The sequence below is a fragment of the Hoplias malabaricus genome, chromosome 2, assembly GCF_029633855.1.
Source record: "Hoplias malabaricus isolate fHopMal1 chromosome 2, fHopMal1.hap1, whole genome shotgun sequence".
In the NCBI taxonomy this organism is placed as follows: Eukaryota; Metazoa; Chordata; class Actinopteri; order Characiformes; family Erythrinidae; genus Hoplias; species Hoplias malabaricus.
Window position 1 is genome coordinate 65,827,572 of NC_089801.1, and position 23,524 is coordinate 65,851,095.

Sequence of the window (23,524 nt, forward strand, 5' to 3'; positions counted from 1 at the left end):
CCTGTTTTAATTTGTTTCGGGTGCTGTTAGACGCGAAGCCATGCGCATTGGTCAGAGCCGCGGCTCTTGGTTACGTTTCTCCGCTGTCCGTAGAAACGCGGCGGTTCACTGGAAAGAACCAAGGTTCCAAAAATCAGGAACGGAACCGGTTACATACAAAAGCTCCCACTGTCACATTGGAACCTTAAAAAGGTTTGCTCTTGCACGTTTTTAAGCTGTTTGAGAAGGTACTGATTCACACATTCACGACACTTGATTTACAAATACAAATCCTTTTTACACGTTTGTGAATTTAAATTATTGTTGTTTTAAATTTGTGCATTCCAATACATGTGTGGATTTTAGTTTTACGTGTCTGTAGTTGCTCAAACACAGTTTGACATTTGTGAGTATTGTTTTACAAACTCAATCTTTTTGATTCTTTTATGACTCCATAGATCACATGTTTGGGGTGAAGTGAAAATCAAGTCAATCTGATTTTTAGCCAAACCTCTACAGTAGTCTTACAGACTGGTGTGATACACTGGGGCAGAGAGCTTGAGTCACTTCTTCTTCTTCAGAAAAGCTTTGGCCTCCTTCTGCAGTCGTTTAATGTCCTCTTTGCCACTGTCATCCGACTCTGGCACATAATCAGAGTCTTCATCCACTTCCTCTTCCTCACTCTCATCATTAATGAAGCTGTCCTCATAATGATCTTCATCTTCATCATCATCATCATCTGGCACAGACTTTGCTGTGGAGTCAGTGGAGAAATATTGTAAAAATAATAATTTAGCTTAGAAGGACTTTATTGGATCGCATAATGAATTTGAGTAAAAATGTTAACACGGCTAATGAAAAGCTGTGAAAGCTAAAACTGCAGAGTAGAATCATGTGTAATTGAATTACTGTGTTCATTTGATGTTTATTGCCATGTTAATATTTTTGGTTCATCAGCAGTTATTAATCTTAAAGCAATTCTTTTGCACTGTTGCACTTTGTACTGCATATTTCTTTAAACCTAAAACTATACACCGACTGCATCTTAGCTTCTGTCTTCTTTTCTTAGTGTGATTAATGCTTGAGGGATGTTAGCTATGACGGAATACAGCCAACTCAGTGGGAAAGAAGAGCGTCACGAGAGGCATGGAGTAATTCCACTCTCTAGCCCGGACTCCCCCAATCACACAATGCTTCCAAGCCGATAGGGTAAAGAACAACTTCAGCTCAGATCATTTATATTTATTTTTATTTATAAAACACTTTTCAACCGGTGTTGTCAGCAAGCTGAGGCCACTGTGGCAAGAACTAATTCAATAGGCTAGCACATGTCAAACCAGTTGGTAATAATCAGACGTCACTGGACAGCTTCTACAGGCTCGCAGGACAATACTAACTGACTTTAAATGACTTACTAAATTCAGACACTCATTTTGAAAAAAAAAAAAAAACATTCAGTAAATGTAGTGGCCAATTTGTCAATAAAACATTTAAAATTAAAAATAACCCTGAATCTGTGACTTATTCAAAAGGACTGCATCTTTATTGGGGGCAAATGCGACACTCATTGGTTGCGGATGGAGATACAGGATAAATTTAGTTTGATTCCATTGCCATCACAGGTGCATATTTGTGAATGTGTGGTTGTGTGTGTAAAATGACAGCAAAGACAGGACTTAAGACTTGGGGCTGATTATTTACAGCTCTGTGAGGAAGCATTCAAAACCTCGCTGTGAAGGCTGAGAGATCAATGCTGTTGCTTAAAGCATCAGTTCAGCACCTTTTTAAATGGCCAGCCAGTGACAGGGAAAAAGAAAGATCTGTGGCATGGTGGGCTTTTGTTGCTTGGAGCCTGTGTTTGGGATACACAGTTGATCTAGTCTGAAACTATGCTCAATTCACAATCTGAATAATCCGAGCAGTCAATGTTTTTCAATGGTGTGTCCTAATAACATCTGTGATTCTGTTGTGGTTTAAGGGAATACAAACCTGGAGGCTTTGTGTGTTTGTATTCCTTCTTGTGTTGAGGATTCTTCCTGCAAGAAAAACAGGATAACGCAACTTTAATAAGAGATAAAAGAACTATTCTGCTGGTAGTTGGAAGTATAGATCTTGGAAATATAGATTAAGTGCATTAAAGCGACACTAGGTAATATTTTTACCTCAGAATTACAGCTTTCATTGTGATGCTCCACTGAACTTCAACAGGGAGAATAGAGCCTCTGTCATTGCTACTCTGGGCTCAGAACTGCAGAAATGGCACTATGTAACTTTGGAAGGAGGGTAGGAAAATGCTCACCAAAAAGCGTTCTTCTGAAAAGTACCTGAGCAGAATGACTTCTGTTCCCTAAAGGACTTTCCCAGAATGTGTAAGTTGAAGGAAGCCGTTCAGAGTAAAAGTTTCAAGGTAAACTTACCTATAGCAGTCAGTGCCGTAAGGACACTCAGGACGGTCATCGGGTTCGTCTTCCTCCTGGCCATTCCTTTGCTCTGTCTCATAGTCATCATCTCCTGGGTGACTGCACTCCTGGAAGTGGACTGGATTTTTTCTGGTAAATGAGAATTTAAACAAGAATAATTGAAACCTGTGTCAGCCCAAAGAAAACATACCGCAGGGATAACTACATGTAATTGAACAATTTATCCAATAATTAAGCTGGATTATCATAAATCAGAAGCCCAGTTCACTCAATGTCCACTTCATTTCCCCACTCACTGATTGAGACCGACGTTCTGAAGTGCTCACCACAGACAGCCTTGTCATTACACCGCGTTCAGTTTAAACCTTTGTGTCAGCAAGGTAGTTAAGACACATTGAACGAGCCAAAGACAGCAGTCTGGAACAAATTAAACCCATCTGAGCAGCTGCTTGACCAGCAGAAAGTACATCCAGCTCTGATCCACTTATTTACACTTTATTAGTGTACTTTTAAAAGCTTAGAGAGAGCGTTCTGCTGAAATAATTCACAATGGTGAAACTGCCAGTGCTGAAACGTGAGGAGGGCTGATACTTCAACTGCTTTTCCAGTCAAAAGACCTTAAAGAGATAAAAGACAAAATGAGCCCCAGAAGTCCTTTTATTTGTGGAGGATTTGCCTCGGGCTAATCTAGAAACATTAAGTCCAACTTATCTGTCAGAATTCGCAATAAAAGAGAAGACACCGACTAAACCAGAGACAATAGTGAAGATGACACACCAGGAGATTGCAAAAGTAATGCGCACAAAGAGCATTCACAATTTGATTTATAAATTCATCCAAAAGAGGGAATGAGTGCGAGAACTATTAATTCAATTATAAACATGTGTTTGTCCTAAAGTGATTAACCATGGTTTAAGGTTGAAGCAGTTGCCGAAGTCATTAAGTTTATAGCCTACATGCAACACGCCCCTGAATGACAACAACAACATTTTTTAAAACTTTTTTATAAACTTGAAATCTGATCTGAAGGGTCAAACTGAGTCACATGCTCTGAGATCAGATCTGAATTACACTCAAAACCAGTTGCAAATGTGGCTTGAATTCCAGTCTGATCTGATATGGCTTTTGCCTTGTTAGCAGCAAATCTATTCCTGCTCCAATCAGATATGAGTTGTCCATCTAAATAAGGACTGGACACTAGACACTAGAAAAATGGTGTTATATTATTGTGCTAAGCTTTTATTCAAGTGGTTCCCGCCTCTGGACACAGTTTGAGTGTGATCACTGCACTGTTGAAGCCTGAACTGTGTCCATACTATTAATTAATAACAGAATGCCTTATTCCATCACAGCAGAAAGTCTATTTAACAATGCACAACATGGTGTACACAAGGGGCGTTCTATATGTACTCCTAACCGATATAATCTACAAATCCTGCAGGTGATTTTATCTTGGTTCTAGGAACTGACACTGTCTGAGGGGATATATATATATAAAAAAAATCATCAGCTCATTTCAATCATTAGTTTTGTTGCAGTCTCTACGAAACTCCTGGTGCTTTGTGTGACTGTGGATTCCAGGACATTAGTCCTCCACCTAGAGCCTGGACTTGAGGGATATTTTACTTTTTCCCAAATCTCCCAGATCTCATTGGAAAGCGTTAAATTATCTATTTTGAGTAAAAATTCAATGTATTATTTTCAGGGAATTAAAAAGCTAATTACTAGATCTAACAAATGTATAGACGTTAAATGTAAACACATAAAAATAATATTTTGACAAACATATGTGCTTATGAAGATTGTCGTTCTTTTCCTTCTTATTGCCTAGTTTTGGTTCTGTATTTGTTCTTTGATTTTTCTTCTCTTTGCATTTTCAGGTGTCTTCCTTTTACATGTTTCCTGCTCTAGCCACACCCATTCCTCATGTGACTGCTCCAGGTGTCCCTTGTCTGTTAATGTTTAAAAGCACGGTCCTTCAGTGCTGGGTTTGTGGATCATTTGTAAGTCGTTGTGTATAGTCTGGGTTTCAAGATGTTGAATTTCTGTTTGTGTTAAAATGTCCCTCTGAAGTCCGTGTGCCTCTCGTTGGTTCTTAGTTGGATTTTGGCTCACGTTTCCTTTACTGTTTATGTTGCTCTCTCGTTCTATTGCTTGGCATTTGTTCTGCATTTAGCTCTGTCTGGTTGTTTTCTGTCTCTTTCTGTCTTTTTGTTTTCTCCCTGGACATTGCTCTGTTTGTTTGTACTTATGTTAGTTTCCCTTTTGTGGGTTTTCCTGGTTTTGCCCTGCGTTAGTCTCTTTGTGCCTTTTCCCTAGTGTTTATCTGGGGTTTTTTTTGTCTCTCTTCAGTTCTCCTTATTTCAGATTTCCTTCAGTGTGCCCAGGTTTAGTCCGTCATTGTTTATCTGTAGATTCTGTGTCTAATGTTGTTGTTTTTATAAAATATTTGCTCTACTTTTTTGGCTTGAGTTAATCTCTTGCTCTTGTCTAGTTTCATTTAGTCCTGGTCCTGTCTCACTTGTCTCTGTTTGTGTTGAATAAATGTAAAGCAAACATTGCTGCATTTACATCTGCCCCTTTGCTTCCCTGCACCACATGTGACTTTACTTCATACCTATACAGGGAATATTTTGAAGCACTTGTACCTCACCTACATCAGCCTTGTAGCTTAAGTGCCAAACTATGAGACTTCAGACACCTGGCAGGTCTTAGCTGATCTGACATGGGGATGAAGGGGAAAAGAATAAATAAAATGTTTTGATGAGCTACTGCTTTAGGACCTGTTCTGTACCTGTAGCAGGAGGTACCGTAGGGACACGGTGTTCGGCGCTGGACGTTGGGTTTGCTGGCAGTGTTGATTTCCGACTTGCTGCCCTTTGAACTCTGCTGTCCGTTCCGAGAGGGCATCTTTTCTTTCTTGGAGTTTTGTGCCTCTGAGCCTCTAGCCCTGGATCCCGGAGTGGCCTCTGCTCTCTTTCTTCCTCTCCGTTTCTCCTCCTCTTCCTCTCTCTCTGAGTCTTCGCTGAGTCTGTCCTCAAGTGATGGCTCTCCCTGTGGCTTTGGGGCAGTGGCCTGGTCCTGTTGGAAAATTCATTGCTTAAATCAACTGCAGTTCAAAAAACACTGTAGCACCAATATTAAAACAACATGGTTAAACACGTGGTGATCTCAGCCAAAGTGAGCGGAGTTAGACCTGGACCTTTTGCTAATTCAAGTTAAAAATGGTTACAGTTCAGCCACAAGAAGACACCACTACAATGCTGGGTGCAATTCAAAGACTAACCCTCATTAATTTTAATTCCAGTCATTATCTGTAAGCGCTTTTCCAGTTCAGGGTCACGGTGAATCCAGAGCCTACCTGGAATCATTGGGCGCAAGGTGGGAATACACCCTGGAGGGGGCACCAGTCCTTCACAGAGCAACACACACACACACATAAACTCACACCTACGGATGCTCGAGTCGCCAGTCCACCTACAAACGTGTGTTTTTGGACTGTGGGAGGAAACTGGAGCACCTGGAGGAAACTCACACAGACAGAACACACCAACTCCTCACAGACAGTCACCCGGAGCAGGAATCGAACCCACAACCTCCAGGTCCCTGGAGCTGTGTGACTGCGACACTACCTGCGACACCGTACCGCCCCGTAAATCAATGGACAAGGTCCGGAGCTTTCAACACCACTGAATATATGGGATTACTTACGCCCAGAAATGTTCCGGGGTACCTGGAAATGTACTTGGAGGAGCTGTGTGTGTGAACGCAAACACTAGCAATATTTGTCCTAGACATTACAGACTTTATCCTCCTAGCACCTTAGTGGAGACTCTGGGCAAAGTCAGAGTCAGTGAGAACACAGCTGCTAATGTTGAGTAATATCTCCTGCATGTCCAGCCCAGGCGCAGCCCCAAGCCAAAGCACACTGCACATTTCCTGCTGGAGAGAGAGAATCTGACACAGATAATCTCCCACTGTGCATCACATTTGTGAAAGGACCACTCCAGGACCTGATGTTCCAGGTTCTTGAAAAATTCTCCAGAGTTCATGTGTGAAACAGCATTCAGTGCTGAGAAGCAGCTTCTAAAATTTAAAGTAATGTACATAATGGTCTTTGCTCCCCCACTCATTACTAACAGCTGTTATTTCATATGGTGATGTGATTGTAAGCAAGCTTCCTTTTCTCTGTAAGAGCTTCTGAAGAGCTCCACATTCCTTCAGATCCACAGCACTGAGATGTCTCCTCAGAGTGACAGCAGGGCACAGAAACACCAGATCTGAGAAATGTGGACTAGAGGTCGACAAGGATTGCATGGTTGTTAGGAATCCCAGTTTTGTACTCTTATATCACCTCCAAAAATTATGTTTCTGGAGAACTGTCCTCACATCAAAACAAATTCACCTCTCCTGTCAGTGCTCCTTCAGAAGTTCTGCCCCCAAAGCCATGCACATGCCTTTTACAAGGCGTGAGTTGTTTTTATTTCTGCATCCTTTAAGGAAGAAACAGTAGATTCGAGTAAGAGGCTAAAGCTAATTTGTTTGTTTCCCCATTTACAGAGCCAGGGCTGTGTATGGACACCAGTCTTTTTTTTCCAGCACTTAAACAATACAGAGAACTAATGAATGATTAAAAAACATTCTCTGAATTTCACAAAAATTATTTACTGGATTGAAATCATGGACAATCATGGACATTAATGAAGGCTGGTCTCAAACTTCAGCAATGAATGCAGTCTTGTTACTGCCTCTCTGAATCCACAATTACCTGGCTCTCCTCTGTGTCGCTGTTCAGCTTCCTTGCTCTCTTCCTGGGCTTTTTCTCTACCTTGCTGTGTTCTTCCTCTTCCTCATTTTCCTCTTCTTCCTCAGCTTCTGATACAGGCTGCTTTGTTCGTGCTCGCTTGGGTCCTGTGGTTTGTTTGGACTGGGCCGTCTTTGAGGCAGTCTGAGCTGGGGCTCGCTTAGCAGCTGCTGAAAGAAACGGAGCAGGAGAAGAATCAAATGAGGGGGACATCAATAAAACAGATCTGTTTTCAAGGGAATCTGAGGTAAAATGCCAGAAAAACAAATGCACATCACCAGCAGTCAATCAATCATTCGATTTTGGTCAAGAATACCCCCTTCAACAGAGCAATTCCAAAAAATATTTTGATAAATCTGCATTCATTTTTTTTGCAATTATTCAGATTCTTCATGTGTTCTTCATTAAAGACAGTGTTTAGAGATAGAGAGATAGATAGCTCAATCCTTGGAATACTTAAATTCATACATATTGGGTTTTATATAAGGTATTTGTACCTTGTAAGTTGGACATCACAACAATAGAAGAACCCTGGTGCTACAATCTTTTATACATAAAAATTAAATCGCAACCAACATTCAGAACTTCTAATCGACATAAAAATGTTAAGTTATATCCCCACTGTGTGTTCATGTACTGTCCCTTTAAAACCAAGCTACTGCGATTCTGCCCCTATCTGCCACATGGAAGCAACCTAAACCCAACTGAGCAACTCGAGCAGCTCATACCAAAGAAAAACACAGCACCTGTGATGTGGACGTGCTGTGTTTTGACTGAATTTAAGGTGACACTGAACAAAAAGATAGATGGAGATGGTACTCAGTCGGAAAAGGGTGGAGTGCTCTCTCCAGGTTGGAAGTGAGATCCTGCCTCAAGTGGAGGAGTTTAAATACCTCGGGGTCTTGTCCACGAGTGAGGGAAAGATGGAGTGGAAGATTGACAGGTGGATCGGTGCAGCGTCAGCAGTAATGCGGGCTCTGTACCGGTCCGTTGTGGTGAAGAGAGACTTGACCAGAAAAGCAAAGCTCTCAAATCTGCGTCCCAACCCTCACCTATGGTCATGAGCTTTGGGTAGTGACCGAAAGAACGAGATCGCGGGTACAATCGGCTGAAATGACTTTTCTCCACAGGGTGTCTGGACTCTCCCTTAGAGACAGGGTTAGGAGCTCGGACATCCGGGAGAGACGCCATTGCTCCTCCATGTAGAGAGGAGCCAGTTGAGGTGGTTCGGGCATCTAGTCTGGATGCCTCCTGGACGCCTTCCTGGTGAGGTGTTCCGGGCATGTCCAACGGGGAGGAGGCCCTGGGGCAGACCAAGAACACGCTGGAGAGACTACATGTCTCGACTGGCCTGGGAACGCCTCGGTATACCCCCGGAGGAGCTGGAACCGGTGGCTGGGGAGAGGGAGGTCTGGGTTTTTTTGCTCAGACTGCTTCCCCCGCGACCCGTATAAGTGGTGGAAAATTGATGGATGGATGGATGGATGAACGAAGGAAATCAAATGTAAACGCTGAGAAAAACAGTTTCAGCCAAAGCACAATCACACACCAAATATAAACAGTGCTCAGAAAAACAAGAGAGGAACAAGCTCCCAGCGACGTTAGAAAAAATATCCCAGCTTTAACACTGGAGCAGATTTACAGCCTCGTCACTGAACTATGATTAAAAAATACAAACACAAAATAATCGTTCATTAATCGTAATCGTGGTAAAATGTAAAGTTAATCGTGATATTGATTTACACTCATATCGCCCAGCACTACATAGAACCGTATACAACACATTCTCTATTAATCTGAGGAACCATTTCACTGTGCAAATAATTATTCAGTCAAACACATAGTGCAAGAACCCATGAAGAAATCTTTTTAAGAGTGTACACAAACTTTAGAGATTTGTATGTAGGTAGCTTGAATGTGAACTAGGCTGATGATGTACTACTGTGTAAACTGCAGCGAAGTGGGACACAGTTCCTATTAAATTCAATAAATAAATTGAATAATTTTATTATCTAATGATTATTCCATTAACACCAAAGACATTCTCTGATGTCGAGGTCTGAGCTCTGCACCCATCAGTCCATTGGTCTGAGAACAACTTGGTGTTCCTGTTCATTGTCTCAATAATCATGCTTTTCTCGTTAAGAACGTCTGGATGAATCCACATCTTTTCAGATCCATAGCTGGTGAGAGGCCTTCTCATGTTGGAAATGTACAGTCCTCTGGTCAGCAGCTCTGCTTGAATAAGTGAAGTATAAAATTGGCGTGAGCTGATTTATTAAAAAGAGCTTTACGAGGGTTCAGTGGCAAAAAAAAACGAGAAGCAGTGATCCAGGCATATTCTGATATACTGCTATACTGCTGCTGATACATTCATCATCATGTGTCTCTCAGAGTACTAATAGGGATCATACCTGATCTAAATCAATAGCTGCAAATTCATCACACACACATATTTTAAAACCCAAGAGTCACATGTACAAGACCTCTCATGTTCTAGAGTCAGCTTTAGACATTAATATCTCTCTAAATATGATTTAAGGCTAGTTTTTAACCTCTGGCACATCTGTTTCTCCTCCTGCTGTACTCCTAAAGGAAATAACCGGCTGTAGGCAATCAAATACTTACAGCAATAATAATAAAAACTGAAGCACCTGGTACGGGCACACTGAGATAAAACAGAGGTAAATCATGCCAGAACAAGACACTGCAGAAGATACTACAACAGAGAACAGAATGCGAGGAACCAAACAGCACATACAAGACCTAACTATTGTAGCTTGTAACAGATTTGTTAAATTAGGGCTTTGAATTCATTAATGTACACTCTCTCTCTCTCTCTCTCTCTCTGTGTGTGTGTGTGTGTGTGTGTGTGTGTAGACACGTAAGTGTGTGATAAGCTGGTCCACGTGGATCAGACACAGCAGTGCTGCTGGAGTTTTTAAAGCCCTCAGTGTCACTACTGGACTGAGAATAGCATCCAAATCAACCCCAACTCTGTGGGGGTCTTGTGGGGGTCCATTGAACAACAGAGGGGTGAAATAGGGATAAGAAAGTATGCAGAGTAACAGGTAAACTTATTTCTGTAATGTGTAGAAATACAAAGCGCTGCTGTATGGATGACTGGTTTGTGTGTGTGATGTTGAGGTCTGGGCTCTGGGGTGGACATCAAACAAATCTCTGTCTGATTTTCATTTTTTATTCTTTATTAATATTCTTCTTTTGTGTCTTTTTCCTTTTTTCTCAGCATTGGATTGTTGAGAGCTCCACATCCTTTCAGACCCTTGATTTTCTCCAGTCTCTCAAAGAGTGCTGTTTTTCAGAAGGGGACAGTTATGGTGGTCTACCAGGACTTCTTTGGATGTTGACCCCTTTTTGTATTTCTTTTTGCAGTGCTGTGTGCCTTGTCCTAAGCTGTTAGCATTAGCAACCAAAGGCTAAACAGGTGTGGAGAAGGCAGCAGCAACTCTGAATGCAAATAAACTCCATCTTACAACAGCATAATTACCATGACTAGATCAAAGCAGCGGATAATGGCCTTTGGGTGACGGTACTCCCTCTCTCTGTCTCTTCCCCTCTGTCCTCCTCTCCCTCCCTCTTCCTTTCCCTTGCAGGTCTCTGTCTCCCTCTTTCTCTCTATTTCTGTCTTTCCATTTCCCTCTCTCTCCTTCTGTTTGACGAGTGTTGCTAATAGCCCATGACTGTTCACAAGCACGTTGACACTGGAAAGACCACTTTTCCATGTGATTGTTGTCATGGAGACGTTACCTTTCCCTGTGGATGTGCTCGGGGCAGTGGGAGCGGAGGCTGTCATCCAGGCAGGTAACACTCTTGTCCTTCGAGGAGTCTGAGAGGCTGATAAATCTGCTTTACTGGCGCTAACAGCAACCTGCAAACAGCCAGCCAATGAGGGAATCTGTTAGCTCATTTAACACTGGATTAATCTGGGAATTGTGCATTCTCCTGCAAGTGTGTTGGGTTGTTTACAGCAGTTTGACAAGGTGTACTGACTGTCTTCACAGGTGTAGGAGGAAGATCGGTAGTGTGGAGTGATTGGGGGAGATCTAACGGATGCATGGAATTTGTAATGAATAAATTGTGGGGAAAATTTCTTTTTTTAAACAATATCTGTAGGCTGCCAAAATCTATTATAAACATCTGTTCTAATATCTGTGACTATTAAGAATTCATTCTGAAGTGTTTACTCCTCCCTTTCAGAAGAAGTGACGCCATGGGATGTGGGACTTTTGGAAAGTATTATACCATTACCTTCTTGGAAAAAGTTGCTAGAGTTACCTGTTTCTGAAAAATCACTGTTGGGAAAGATCACATTAATCTCAAACTCGTCTGACGTCTGTAAAGCCACAGGACACGAGGACTACGCCTCATGCGTGTATTTTACTATGATTTTTAAAAGGGAGCACTATTTGAGTGTGCTTACTGTTTTATGCGCCCTGTGTGATTGTGGTTTATGCGAAGCCCTTCAGGCGCCCGCATCTGGAGACTATTTTCTGCCCTGACCAATCAGATCAAAAGAGAAGAGTGGCCTTCGATGGCGACTGTAGGAAAGATTAGTGGCTGCAGTCACGAAGAAACCTGAAATCAAGGGTTTAATGACTAAAAATAGAAATAATTTTCTAGTTTAGCTTGACAATTGACAGCCCACAATAGCTTTAAGGGCGAAATCGCAGTCCCTGAGTAGAGTATTTTGTTCAAGTTGTGCAATGCTCCAGTCTGTTTTTGCCACTTGTAGTGAACCTCGTGCATTTTCATTAAAGCAACTTCGCCATAAAGTACCTTCACACCTGGTAACTGATCAAATTTGAGCTAAACGTGTGCAATCAAACTGAGGGACAGAATGTAGGCCTCGACTATTTAAAAGAAAGTAATGGATGGCAAATTTCTCCAATTATAGGAACAACCAGTCATTTTCTCCAGTGATTCTTCTTCGTTGAACTAAGGCTAAATGGCCTGGGGGCATCAGAGATTCTGCACTAAATTATTTCACACATGGACACATCATGCTCCGGATCATTCACAGATGACAAAGCAATTTGTATCACACTTTACAAATGGAGGCTAAAATAATGATTAATCAAGTTTACAAATATCGTTTTTGCTATTTTTGTGGTAAAAACAGATTTGCATTTTCTACAGACACTAATTTTCCCTTGATATGTCATTGGTTGCTTGGCAACCGACAGACATCTCCATCCTCCAGCAATCATGGAAATACTACTTACTGTATATGGTACAACATACTTTAACGTCACTCAAGTTGTTCAAGTTGTACTCTCAGAAAAAAAAGGCATCGGTGACACCGGTATATTACTGTCACCAAGGGTACAAACTGTGTAAATGTACCTTTACAAGGTACAACGGTAATGTTAAAGTCCAGTTTTGTTCACTAAAAGGTACATTACATTCTCTTCTCCAGGTTCATTAAAGAACTGTGTAAAAATAAAGCACATAATATAAGTCCTGGATTAAACCAACACAATTTCAAAATCTACAATTACAACAGACACATTTATGTTCCCTACTTAAAGATACAGAATATGTGCCCCTTGAAGGTACCACCACAGTGACAGTTTTTCCTGACAGTGTAGGGTACTGTTGAGTATTAAAACCATGGCAAATAGCGTTAACGCACGGCTCCACCATGTCCCACATTGCATAGATGAGGGATTCGGAGGTCTCATCCATGCCCCACTCACCCAGGATTCCCTCCTTTGAGTCGTGAGCTCAGAGACCTCTACCTTTGTCTGCACTAAACAATAAACCGTTTCTAAACAGACCTTGTTATAGAGGGACAGAAGAGGTGCAGGTGAGTCTTAAACACACCTGGCTGCAGGAGGTGGGGTCAGGTTTGCAGGGCTCCTCCTCTTTTTCCTCCACTTGTGTTGTTAGTGTTGATTCAGAAGTGAGAGACGCACTGCTCCTGGCCAGAGGATTGTATTCCAGTGTTTCCTGACTCACTCCAGAGGATTTGGACTTCTCTTTTGTTTCCATCTGTGTCTCATCTTCAAAACCCTGGCTGTTCCTATCACAGACCAAAAAAAATAAATCATACAAATTAGACAGAATATACTCCAATGGGATGAACAGTGGCACTGGTGAGTGCATTGTTTCTGTGTTTTTTGTATATTTCATTTTAAATTCTTTTTTTTAACAGAGTGTTCAATGTTCTATAATCCTTAAGACTTTCTTTTTGTTTTTTGTTGTAATAAATCATCACACACTCACCTGCATTGGAATAACTCACAGCTTGAAAACCTGAACTTAGACTAACAAGTTTAACTGCAATGGTAATAAATGAGTCTGCCTCATCTACAGTGGTATTATGAGCCTTAAAAAGGTAGTGTGGTTTCCTGTTTAAGGTTTCTTTCTTTATGAGAAAGGTTATGAAAAGCCCGGTGGTCTTCAGAGCTGGATTAACAACCTGTGACCTGTTTTCACAGCCAGTAAAATTATTAGAATTTCATTCCATGACGTTCCCGACTGGTGTCTGACCTCTGTGTCATAGTTACAATACTAGGCACAGTGTCGCAGCAGGTAGTGTCACAGTCACACAGCTCACACAACTGATTCCTTTGGCCCCAATATCTCTAGCAAATCTTCAATAAATGGCGTTTCAGGTTTGGACTTTTTCCAATGAATATATAAAGTTAGGCTAGGTAGTGTCAGTCACACAGCTCCAGGGACATGAAGGTTGTGGGTTCAAGTCCTGCTCCGGGTGACTGTCTGTAAGGAGTTTCGTGTGTTCTCCCTGTGTCTGCGTGGGTTTCCTCCGGGTGACTGTCTGTAAGGAGTTTGGTGTGTTCTCCCTGTGTCTGCGTGGGTATCCTCCGGGTGACTGTCTGTAAGGAGTTTCGTGTGTTCTCCCTGTGTCTGCGTGGGTTTCCTCCGGGTGACTGTCTGTAAGGAGTTTCGTGTGTTCTCCCTGTGTCTGCGTGGGTTTCCTCCGGGTGACTGTCTGTAAGGAGTTTGGTGTGTTCTCCCTGTGTCTGCGTGGGTATCCTCCGGGTGACTGTCTGTAAGGAGTTTCGTGTGTTCTCCCTGTGTCTGCGTGGGTTTCCTCCGGGTGACTGTCTGTAAGGAGTTTGGTGTGTTCTCCCTGTGTCTGCGTGGGTATCCTCCGGGTGACTGTCTGTGAGGAGTGTGGTGTGTTCTCCCTGTGTCTGCGTGGGTTTCCTCCGGGTGACTGTCTGTGAGGAGTTTGGTGTGTTCTCCCTGTGTCTGCGTGGGTTTCGTCCGGGTGACTGTATGTGAGGAGTGTGGTGTGTTCTCCCTGTGTCTGCGTGGGTTTCCTCCGGGTGACTGTGTGTGAGGAGTTTGGTGTGTTCTCCCTGTGTCTGTGTGGGTTTCCTCCGGGTGACTGTCTGTAAGGAGTTTGGTGTGTTCTCCTTGTGTCTGCGTGGGTTTCCTCCGGGTGACTGTCTGTAAGGAGTTTGGTGTGTTCTCCCTGTGTCTGCGTGGGTTTCCTCTGGGTGACTGTCTGTAAGGAGTTTGGTGTGTTCTCCCTGTGTCTGCGTGGGTTTCCTCCGGGTGACTGTCTGTGAGGAGTTTGGTATGTTCTCCCTGTGTCTGCGTGGGTTTCCTCCGGGTGACTGTCTGTAAGGAGTTTGGTGTGTTCTTCCTGTGTCTGCGTGGGTTTCCTCCGGGTGACTGTCTGTAAGGAGTTTGGTGAGTTCTCCCTGTGTCTGCGTGGGTTTCCTCTGGGTGCTCTGGTTTCCTCCCACACTCCAAACTCACATGTTGGTAGGTGGATTGGTGACTCCAAACCTAGAGGTTGTGGGTTCAAATCCCGCTCTGGGTGACTGTCTGTGAAGAGTTTGGTGTGTTCTCTCTGTTTCCGAGTGGGTTTCCTCCGGGTGCTCCAGTTTCCTCCCATGGCCCAAAAATACAAGTTGGTAGGTGGATTGGCGACTCAAAAGTGTCCGTAGGTGTGTGTGTCGGCCTGTGAAGGCCTGGCAAACCCTCCAGGAAACCGGCGCACCCGGAGAAAACCCATGCAGACATGGGGAGAACACACCAAACTACTCACAGACAGTCAACCGGAGCGGAACTTGAACCCACAACCTCCATGTCCCTGGAGCTGTGTGACTGACACTACCTAGCCTAAATTTATATATTCTTTGGAAAGAGTCCAAACCTGAAACACCATTTATTGAAGATTTGCTAGAGATTTTGGGGCCAAAAGAATCCGTTTCTTTACTCTGACCACAGATGATGATGAAATAAATGGTCTGGCAGATTGTTTACACCTGTGAGCGGTGGAGGTACCTGGGTGTGTTTTCCTCTGTTACGACATGCACACTGTAGACATATTTCCCCGGCAGGAGAGAGATTATGGACCCTTCCTTTAGGCAGTGCCACTGGTCCTTCTCTAGGGGCTCAGGGGCTGCCTCCAGAGAGGCCTGGATGAAGCAGGGGTTCAGGTGCGTCTGCAGATGACACATGAACAAATTAAGTCTGGGTCATTCAGAAACAGAAACACTACAGTGAAACCCGAACACTAGGTAAGATTTGGTAAGTTCGCTTCTGGGCTTCCCCAGAGTTTAGTTCACTTTAACAGCGCTGTTCTGAAATAAAGTGGAAGAGGGTTGGGAGGTGGTGAACGTTCCTACCCTCCTCCAAAATTACAAAGTGCAGTTTCTGCAGTGCTGAGTAGTGACAGAGGCATTCTCCCTATTACAGATAAGTACAGCATCGCCATGAATTTGAAGCTATAATCCTGTGTGTGTCATCACCAAGTCAACCATAACAGAAATAATTATAAACAGAGAAATGATTGAATGCTCCCTGCAGTGAGCTCATTTGTTTATGATGGAAGTCCATATTAATTAAATGAATATGGATTTCACTGTGTACCAAAATTATATGAAAATATGGTCAGAATAAATAAGTGTTCGTTCAGTTATTACCTTCAATTACCCCCCCCCCCCCCAAAACCCCGCCCACACACACACACACACACACACACACACACACACTTGAGACTGAGGAACTTTCAAGGAGATAGAGAAAGCAAAGGGAGAATAGAAGAGCGATGCTGAAAGAGCAACCAAGAGCAAGTCTTTGTAATCAAACACTTTTGATGTCTTCAGATCAAAGATCACTGCTCTTAAGGGTCCACTCCAAAAAGACAAAAGCCCTATCATCTTCTTTAACATCATCTTCATCATCATCATCCATGTCGTCGCCATTGAGATGTGGTAACAAACTCACAACCAGTAAAAGCAAGCTGCAAGTGACTCATCAGAAACCTACGGGTTTGATTCGCAGCTGACCGTCCACGTTCTCCAGAATCCCATGGTTCCTGGACACTCGTTTATCATTCACCTGGTGGAGGAGAGAGGAAGAGATAGCAGCATGATTCCTGCATTTTGGAACAGCAAATACCACACAGAGGACAACATACGTCAGGCTAATATATACAGTGTTCAGTTTGCTGGGTACATCTACATTCTACCTAAACTAATTGGCCATTTTATTAGAAACACTTACTGTGCAGGAGGTCTTAAAAATCAGAGCTGAATGTTCTTGGCGGAGGAGTACACTCTGACCCCCAGGGTAATGAATTCTATTATTTTTTAGGGGTAGCTATGGCCTAACGTTTAGTGGACTGGGCTTGGGACCAAAAAGGTCACCAGTTTAATCCCTAGGACTGGCTGAAATGCTTTGTCAGTGGTGGGTGCCTCATGCACAAGGCACCAGACACCTAACCAAGGTGGTTGCCCACTGCTCCAGGGGTGTGTTCACTGCCCCAGTCACTAGTTTTGTGTGTTCACATTTTCACTCCTACACACATAATTGTTTAATAGCCATTGCTTTGTTGTTTCAAAAGCAGCTACAGATTTGCTGTTTTGTTGTTTTCCGCCTCCTGAGCTGAACTAATAAACTGAAGACCCCACCTGCAAATGTTACACAGTGCAGATTCTGCAGTGCTGAACCCAGAGTAGCAATGACAGAGGCTCCATTCTCCTTACTAATAGTCAGTGGAGAATCACAATGATTTTAAAGCTTGAATTTTAAGGTATAAACACTACCTAGTGTTGCTTTAAATTCCATTGTAAATTCGTTGCAAAAATGTGGGGAGAATCCTGAGTAAAACCTCAGTTGAATCGCTCTCTGAGCCTTGGCTGATCCCTGGTGCAAAAATGCATAATGTGAGGTGTGCCACCTTGTGGACTGAGACAGTAATTACCAGTGAAGAAAATGGCTTCTTGTGGGAAGCTGAAAGTAAAAGAGAACCTGAAGCCCATTCTAATTAAGGTACACTATTTCAACACCTGTATTGTCTGTGTATTTTATGTGTCATTTTAGCCCACAGCTCCATAAAAACCTATTAATTCCACCACACATTGTGTTCTGAGCCTCAAATAAAAAGTCGGAGCTCTTAAACGTCATGTGCATCATAAATACTGGTAATGCACTACTCACTCCTAGAAAGGGTCCTCTTCCAATCACAGTCTCTCCATAAGGCAGGTCAATGGACTCCCCTCCATCCACTGGCTCCAACTCAAACCTTGGCATTCTAGGTTTAAAACAGTGGATAAATAACTTACTGCACCAGTTAATCCTGGGTCAGAGACAACGCTCAAACTCATCCATAAGGTACTGCATGGTGCTCCATCCCTACATACCCAGTAAACAAATAGGTCTAAAAGTAGTCTGTCCGTCAAGGACATATTTTAAACGTCAATGGACGTCCAAAATCCATCTTAATAAGTTAGTTAAGTGGTGACCAATCGATAACGTCAGTGGACGTCCAAAACGCGTTTTATACAAGTAATTTATTTTGGGACCAATTAATAACGTCAATGGACGTCCAAAATACGTCTAATAGTTTCAAAATACGTATTTTCACTGTCTGTGTTTGGACGTCTTTTCAACTTTCATGTTCAACCCTAAGAGAACGTTGATTAGACGTCAGTCATTGCGTTATTTCAACGTTGAATCAACGGCTAATTGTTTACTGGGTAGAGCCCTGTGCTGCATGGTTTTACCCTCTTGTACACATCTGGCACTGGGACATGTGACCACAACAATCAGCCACAACATTATAAACATCTCCTTGTTTGTCCACTTACTGCCCATTCTCTGAGCTCCAGGAGCACTGTGTAGTTGGGTGGTGGATCATTCTCAGTGCTGTAGTGACACTAACATGGTGATGTATTAGTGTGTATTGTGCTGGAACAAGTGGATAAGAAACAGCAGTGATGCTGGAGTTTTAAACACTGTGTCCACTCACTGGCCACTCTGTTAGGCACACCTACCTCGTTGGTCCACCTTGTAGATGTAAAGCCAGAGACGGAGCTGTGATTATGTAGAGAGTGTATAAACAAGGAGGCGGTCATAATAGTATGGTTGATCGGTAAAGTAAATATATAAAAATATATAGACTACATATTTACATGGTTGTTAGACGCAGTTAACCAAAGTGAAACATAATAATGTTCACACACCTTATCTTTCCCAGAGGTGCATGAACAAACCCTAAAGAGAAAAAAACATGTGAACTGTCTTAAACCCGCTCGTTCAGTGAGCCCCCGCACTGAATTCTGCTCCACGGAAACTTCCGAGCACTCCGCCACCAACACATTCAATGCACATGCGCAGAGAAAATGTTCAAAAAAAGCACTTCAAACAGTCTTTTCTGTCGCCAAGATGTCCCATTCAATAACGTCCGGTCAACGACCCGGCGCTAGAGGGCGCCCCTCGAGTGAGAGCAAAATGAATGGATCACTACGGAGTAGACAGACAAATCCACCCCTTTTCTGCTGAAGAAAACCCGAACGTTCATTCGTTTTAAGTGTTATATTAATCAAAATTTCTAAATGGATATTATATTCTGGGAAAAAGTCCAGGAACATGAAACAAATTTCTCGTTTACCTGTTCCGGTCCACTCGCCCCCATTCACTCAGGTCTCTCTGTCTGGCGCCCCCCAGCGTTTAAAATTATCATATTAATCCAGTGGGAGAATTGGGGAAGGGACAAGGCTCTTTTTAAAACGACTCTGATTCCGTTTGAGCTGGGAAATATATGTATTACACTTTTTACTCCTTAATAATTAAAATGGTTGTCTCCAGACCTTAATGATATTTTGGGCGCATTATAATACATTAATTAAATTATTTAAAATGTATGTTGTTGATAGCCGAGGCTCTCTGCACATGCGCAGTGTGAAGGGCGGCGTTAGTACGCTGTCTTTGTAAATAAACAAGGAGACATTTAAACGGTCAGCTGTCAGAGAGGAAGCAGCGGATTGAGGATTATTGGGTAAAGCTTATGATTTCTTACTTTTATTGTCTCCGTATCGATTACACAAAACACAGTTTATATCTAAATGCATAAAATTGCCGTTGATGCCTAAAACAGGGAACGGCAAACGTTACTTATCCGCTCGGTCGGGGATAGACTGACAAATCTCATACTTCATCCTGAACAGTGGAAACAGTAACTTACACCACCTTCAGGCCATTCACTACTCTACTGTAATGTATGTAGTGTACTGTAGGGAAAGTAGTGTAATACAGTGTACTATAGTGTATTGTAGTGACTGTAGTGAATATAATATAGTGTAGTGCACTGTAGTGTATCTAGTGTACTGTAGTTAGCTAATGTACTGTACTGTAGTGAATGTAGCTAGTGTACTCTAGTGAATGTAGTGTACTGCAGTGAATGTAGTGTACTGTAGTGATTCATTCATTTATTGTCTGAAACTACTTATCCAATTCAGGGTCGCGGAATCCAATACCCGGAATCACTGGGCACAAGGCAGGAACACACACTGGAGGGGGCGCCAGTCCTTCACAGGGCAACACACACTCACACATTCACACCTACGGACACTTGCCGACACTTTGAGTTGCCAGTCCACCTACCAATGTGCGTTTTTGAACTGTGGGAGGAAATCGGAGCACGCAGACACGGGGAGAACACAACAAACTCCTCACAGTCAGTCACCCAGAGTGGGACTCGAACCCACAACCTCCAGGTCCTTGGAGCTGTGTGACTGAGACATTACCTGCTGCACCACTGTGCCACCCTAAATATAATGTACTGTAGTAAATGCAAATAGTGTACTGTAGTGTATAATAGTGGCTTGTAGTGAATGTAGTGTACTGTAGTGTATATAGTGCACTGTAGTGAGTGCACTGTACAGTATTGTAGTGAATGTAGTGTATTGTTGTGAATATAGTGTACTGTGGTGTACTGTAGTGTATGTAGTGCACTGTGGTGTACTGTAGTCTATGTAGTGCACTGTTGAGTATATAGTGTACCGTAGTGTATGTAGTGCACTGCTGTGTATATAGTTTACTGTGGTGTACTGTGTAGTGCACTGTAGTGTATATAGTGCACTGTAGTGAGTGCACTGTACAGTTATGTAGTGAATGTAGTGTATTGTAGTGAATATAGTGTACTGTGATGTACCATAGTGAATGTAGTGCACTGTGGTGTACTGTAGTGTATGTAGTGCACTGCTGTGTATATAGTGGACTGTAGTGAATGTAGTGTACTGTAGTGTACTGTTCTGAATGTAGTGCACTGTAGTGTACTCTACTACATATAGTGTACTTTTACTGTATGTTGTTTTAATGTTATGCCTGATGTGTGTTTGCTTGTTTACTGAAGCACAGGCACAGCTGAGCAGGAGAGCTGAGTGATGCTGAATGATGCAGGATGTCTCTAGGAGGAACAGAGATATCTGTATTGTTTGTGAAAAAGGCTCCACCTTGATTCCTCACCAAAACTTCACAGAGACCCTCCCCACAGAGATGAGCGTGAGGATCTTCAGCGAGCTGGACCTCAGGAGCCTGTGCCATGCTTCTCTCACCTGCAGGCAGTGGAACAACATCATTGAGAGCAGTGACTACCTGTGGAGGACCCACTGTCTGACCGTGCTGGCAGTGTGTCAGAAGGACGTGGACGGAGACAGAAAGGATGGACTTTCATGGAAGGTTGGTCATTTGTTGGAGAAACAAAATGTGCACATTGTACTGTACATGTGGTTTCAACAGTTTGACCAGTGGACAGTCAACTGTGGACAAATCACTGTGCAATGTTCTCAAAACCCGCATTTCTCATCATGTGTTTGTATGTTCATATTTGCCAATGAGCAAAACAGGTTCATTTAATCAGAGATTGTCTTGTGGTGCTTTAAGAAGTTATAGAAGATGAACATGCCAATAAGTGATAGAGCACACACAGGAAATCTAATAGCTTGGAAATGTTTGGTAAAAACGTAACACTCCATATGAAGTCTAATTCAGTAGAGGTTTACTCTGAGTCGAGTCTAAATGAAGATTCAGACAGAGACTCAAAGCTCCAGTACATAGATAAAGAACAAGAAAACCTCAGACTCTAAATGTGTCTCGAATGAGCACTAAACTTGGAGTTGGGGGAAAATGTGAAATCTTTGTCTGTGAACTGTTCCTTCAGTACTCACATGCTGTCAACCTGTCGTTCTCTCAGGTTACTCTGGTGAGGAATTATCAGAAGGGACGCGTGAAGAAGAGATGGTTAAAGGGCCGATACAGTAATATCTGCCGTGCTGAGGATCTCCCACCAAACAGCATGTGTCCTCTGGATGTGGAGACGTGGGGCGAGATCCTGGAGGCCGAACTGGATCGATAGACTCAAAGGACTTATAAGCTCAGTCTGAAAGACTGCAGTTGCGTTTGGACTGAAATACTTGGTCATTTGCTTTAAGCAATGACATATTTAAGGACATTTTTGTATCATTGTAAAACAGTGCTTGAAGACTTTGATTAATGTAACACACACAATTAGGGGCCAGTTTATTTACTGTTAACTCCAATATTTAAGGGCAGTTACATTTGACTTTTATTTTTATAATTATGAACATATACATTGTCATAAAATTATAATCTTGCTTTAAATCATACATATGCAGGTGGAATAAGAGCTGCTATGTTTTATGATGTACATTCCCAATTAGGAAAGATGGCTGTTTGATTTTAAATCTATAGATGGATTCATAAGAGAATGTTATGTTAAATTAATATATAATTTTGGAATTTTATTTTGGACTTTTATTTTATTATTATTATTTTTTTATTAATATATAGTATTATTATTATTTTTTATCATAAACGTTTGTGATTTGGTTGTTTTAGCAACACAACATCACGGGAACAGACACAGTATTTGTTGTCATGACTTAAGCACTTCAGATAAACTATTCTTTATATACTAATGTATACTAATGTGTAATTACTTCACATTCTGTACTTTAAGACCTTCAAGGCCTCTTAAATATCACATTTGACAGATTTGGGTGTTTTTACATCTCATCTGAAGGCTGTTCAGTGTCCCTGGATTCACCAGCATTTTTTTTCTTTCACCTTAAATGCTGCACTAGTTGCATTCTGACGCCGCTAGGTGGCGAAATACGAACACAACTTCCACACCGTGGAAAAACTACACGTTTAGCTTCCTTCCGCGGATTTTATCTCTTTATTTTCAAAGTGTCTCAAAAATCTGAATGTCTCACTAAAGACAGAATATAACAGACTATTGATATCCTTAATATGAAGAAAATTTACTGTGGAGAATTTTTTTGTAATGGCCCTGTGAACAGAGCATGTGATATGACAGAATGTGGAAACATGAACTGGGGGTGTACAGTCTTGTGAAAATTAGAACACCCCATGAAAACCTTTGTCTTTTTAAACATATTTAAACATATGGACATTTGACTTTTATTTGAACAGCACTAAGAAATGGAGCTTATACAAATAAAACTGAAGAAATTACTTATAAACATAGGTTGTACACTGTAATTGTCTTTGGCAGAGAGGATTTGGCAAATTTTTCATAACCCACATAATCAGCTCCACTGCTCCTCCCACAAACGCATGTTCCTTACAAATGTGGCACATTGAAAAGGGAAATTAACAGGTTTTTCAATGGTATAAAATGTATTGCCATAAAGCATTGTTACAACAAATAAATAATCTATAAAACACACATTTCTATATAAATATTTATAATAATATTAGAAATAACCAGACATTGTGAATATACACACAACGACATTCTGTGTTTAAACAAACACAACTTTATGAATTAAACTCTGCACTTTGGGATATTACATTTGTACTACACCTTCTGTAAAATCAATTTCAGATTCTTGATAATCTGACAATTAAATAATAAAAATGCCATAGGACATATACTCCACAGTTCATGTTTCCACATATTCATCATGTCACTTGATATATTCACAGGGCCATGACAAAAATTCCAAAATAATATTTCTTCATCTTCAGGACATCAATAGTCTGTTAT

General features: G+C 41.9%; 2 protein-coding genes across 9 annotated transcripts; one reads left to right on the plus strand and one right to left on the minus strand.

Annotated features, from left to right (window-relative positions):
• Positions 1-222: 222 nt before the first annotated feature.
• Positions 223-18,807, minus strand: aplf (aprataxin and PNKP like factor). 4 transcript variants are annotated; one of them, XM_066649070.1, is made up of 12 exons: positions 18,675-18,771; positions 18,486-18,525; positions 17,650-17,743; positions 16,477-16,548; positions 15,490-15,650; positions 13,048-13,246; positions 10,972-11,092; positions 7,168-7,373; positions 5,194-5,480; positions 2,397-2,528; positions 1,969-2,015; positions 223-733 (listed from the first exon to the last, which is right to left on the minus strand). In XM_066649070.1, exons 3-12 carry the CDS (start codon positions 17,740-17,742, stop codon positions 543-545), a joined length of 1,509 nt encoding a protein of 502 aa, XP_066505167.1. In that variant the 5' UTR covers position 17,743; positions 18,486-18,525; positions 18,675-18,771; the 3' UTR covers positions 223-542. The 4 variants fall into 4 exon arrangements, 3 of the variants coding, with proteins under 3 accessions (XP_066505167.1, XP_066505176.1, XP_066505159.1); XR_010795938.1 differs by lacking the exon at positions 18,486-18,525 and adding an exon at positions 2,142-2,227 and having other exon boundaries at positions 681-733; positions 18,675-18,807; XM_066649079.1 differs by lacking the exon at positions 18,486-18,525 and having other exon boundaries at positions 7,168-7,370; positions 18,675-18,807.
• Positions 17,379-23,174, plus strand: LOC136673550 (F-box only protein 48). 5 transcript variants are annotated; one of them, XM_066649109.1, is made up of 3 exons: positions 17,379-17,481; positions 20,846-21,171; positions 21,686-23,174. In XM_066649109.1, exons 2-3 carry the CDS (start codon positions 20,884-20,886, stop codon positions 21,845-21,847), a joined length of 450 nt encoding a protein of 149 aa, XP_066505206.1. In that variant the 5' UTR covers positions 17,379-17,481; positions 20,846-20,883; the 3' UTR covers positions 21,848-23,174. The 5 variants fall into 5 exon arrangements, with proteins under 5 accessions (XP_066505206.1, XP_066505215.1, XP_066505223.1 ...); XM_066649118.1 differs by having other exon boundaries at positions 17,423-17,481; positions 20,851-21,171; XM_066649126.1 differs by lacking the exon at positions 17,379-17,481 and adding an exon at positions 17,703-17,823 and having other exon boundaries at positions 20,851-21,171.
• Positions 23,175-23,524: the final 350 nt, after the last annotated feature.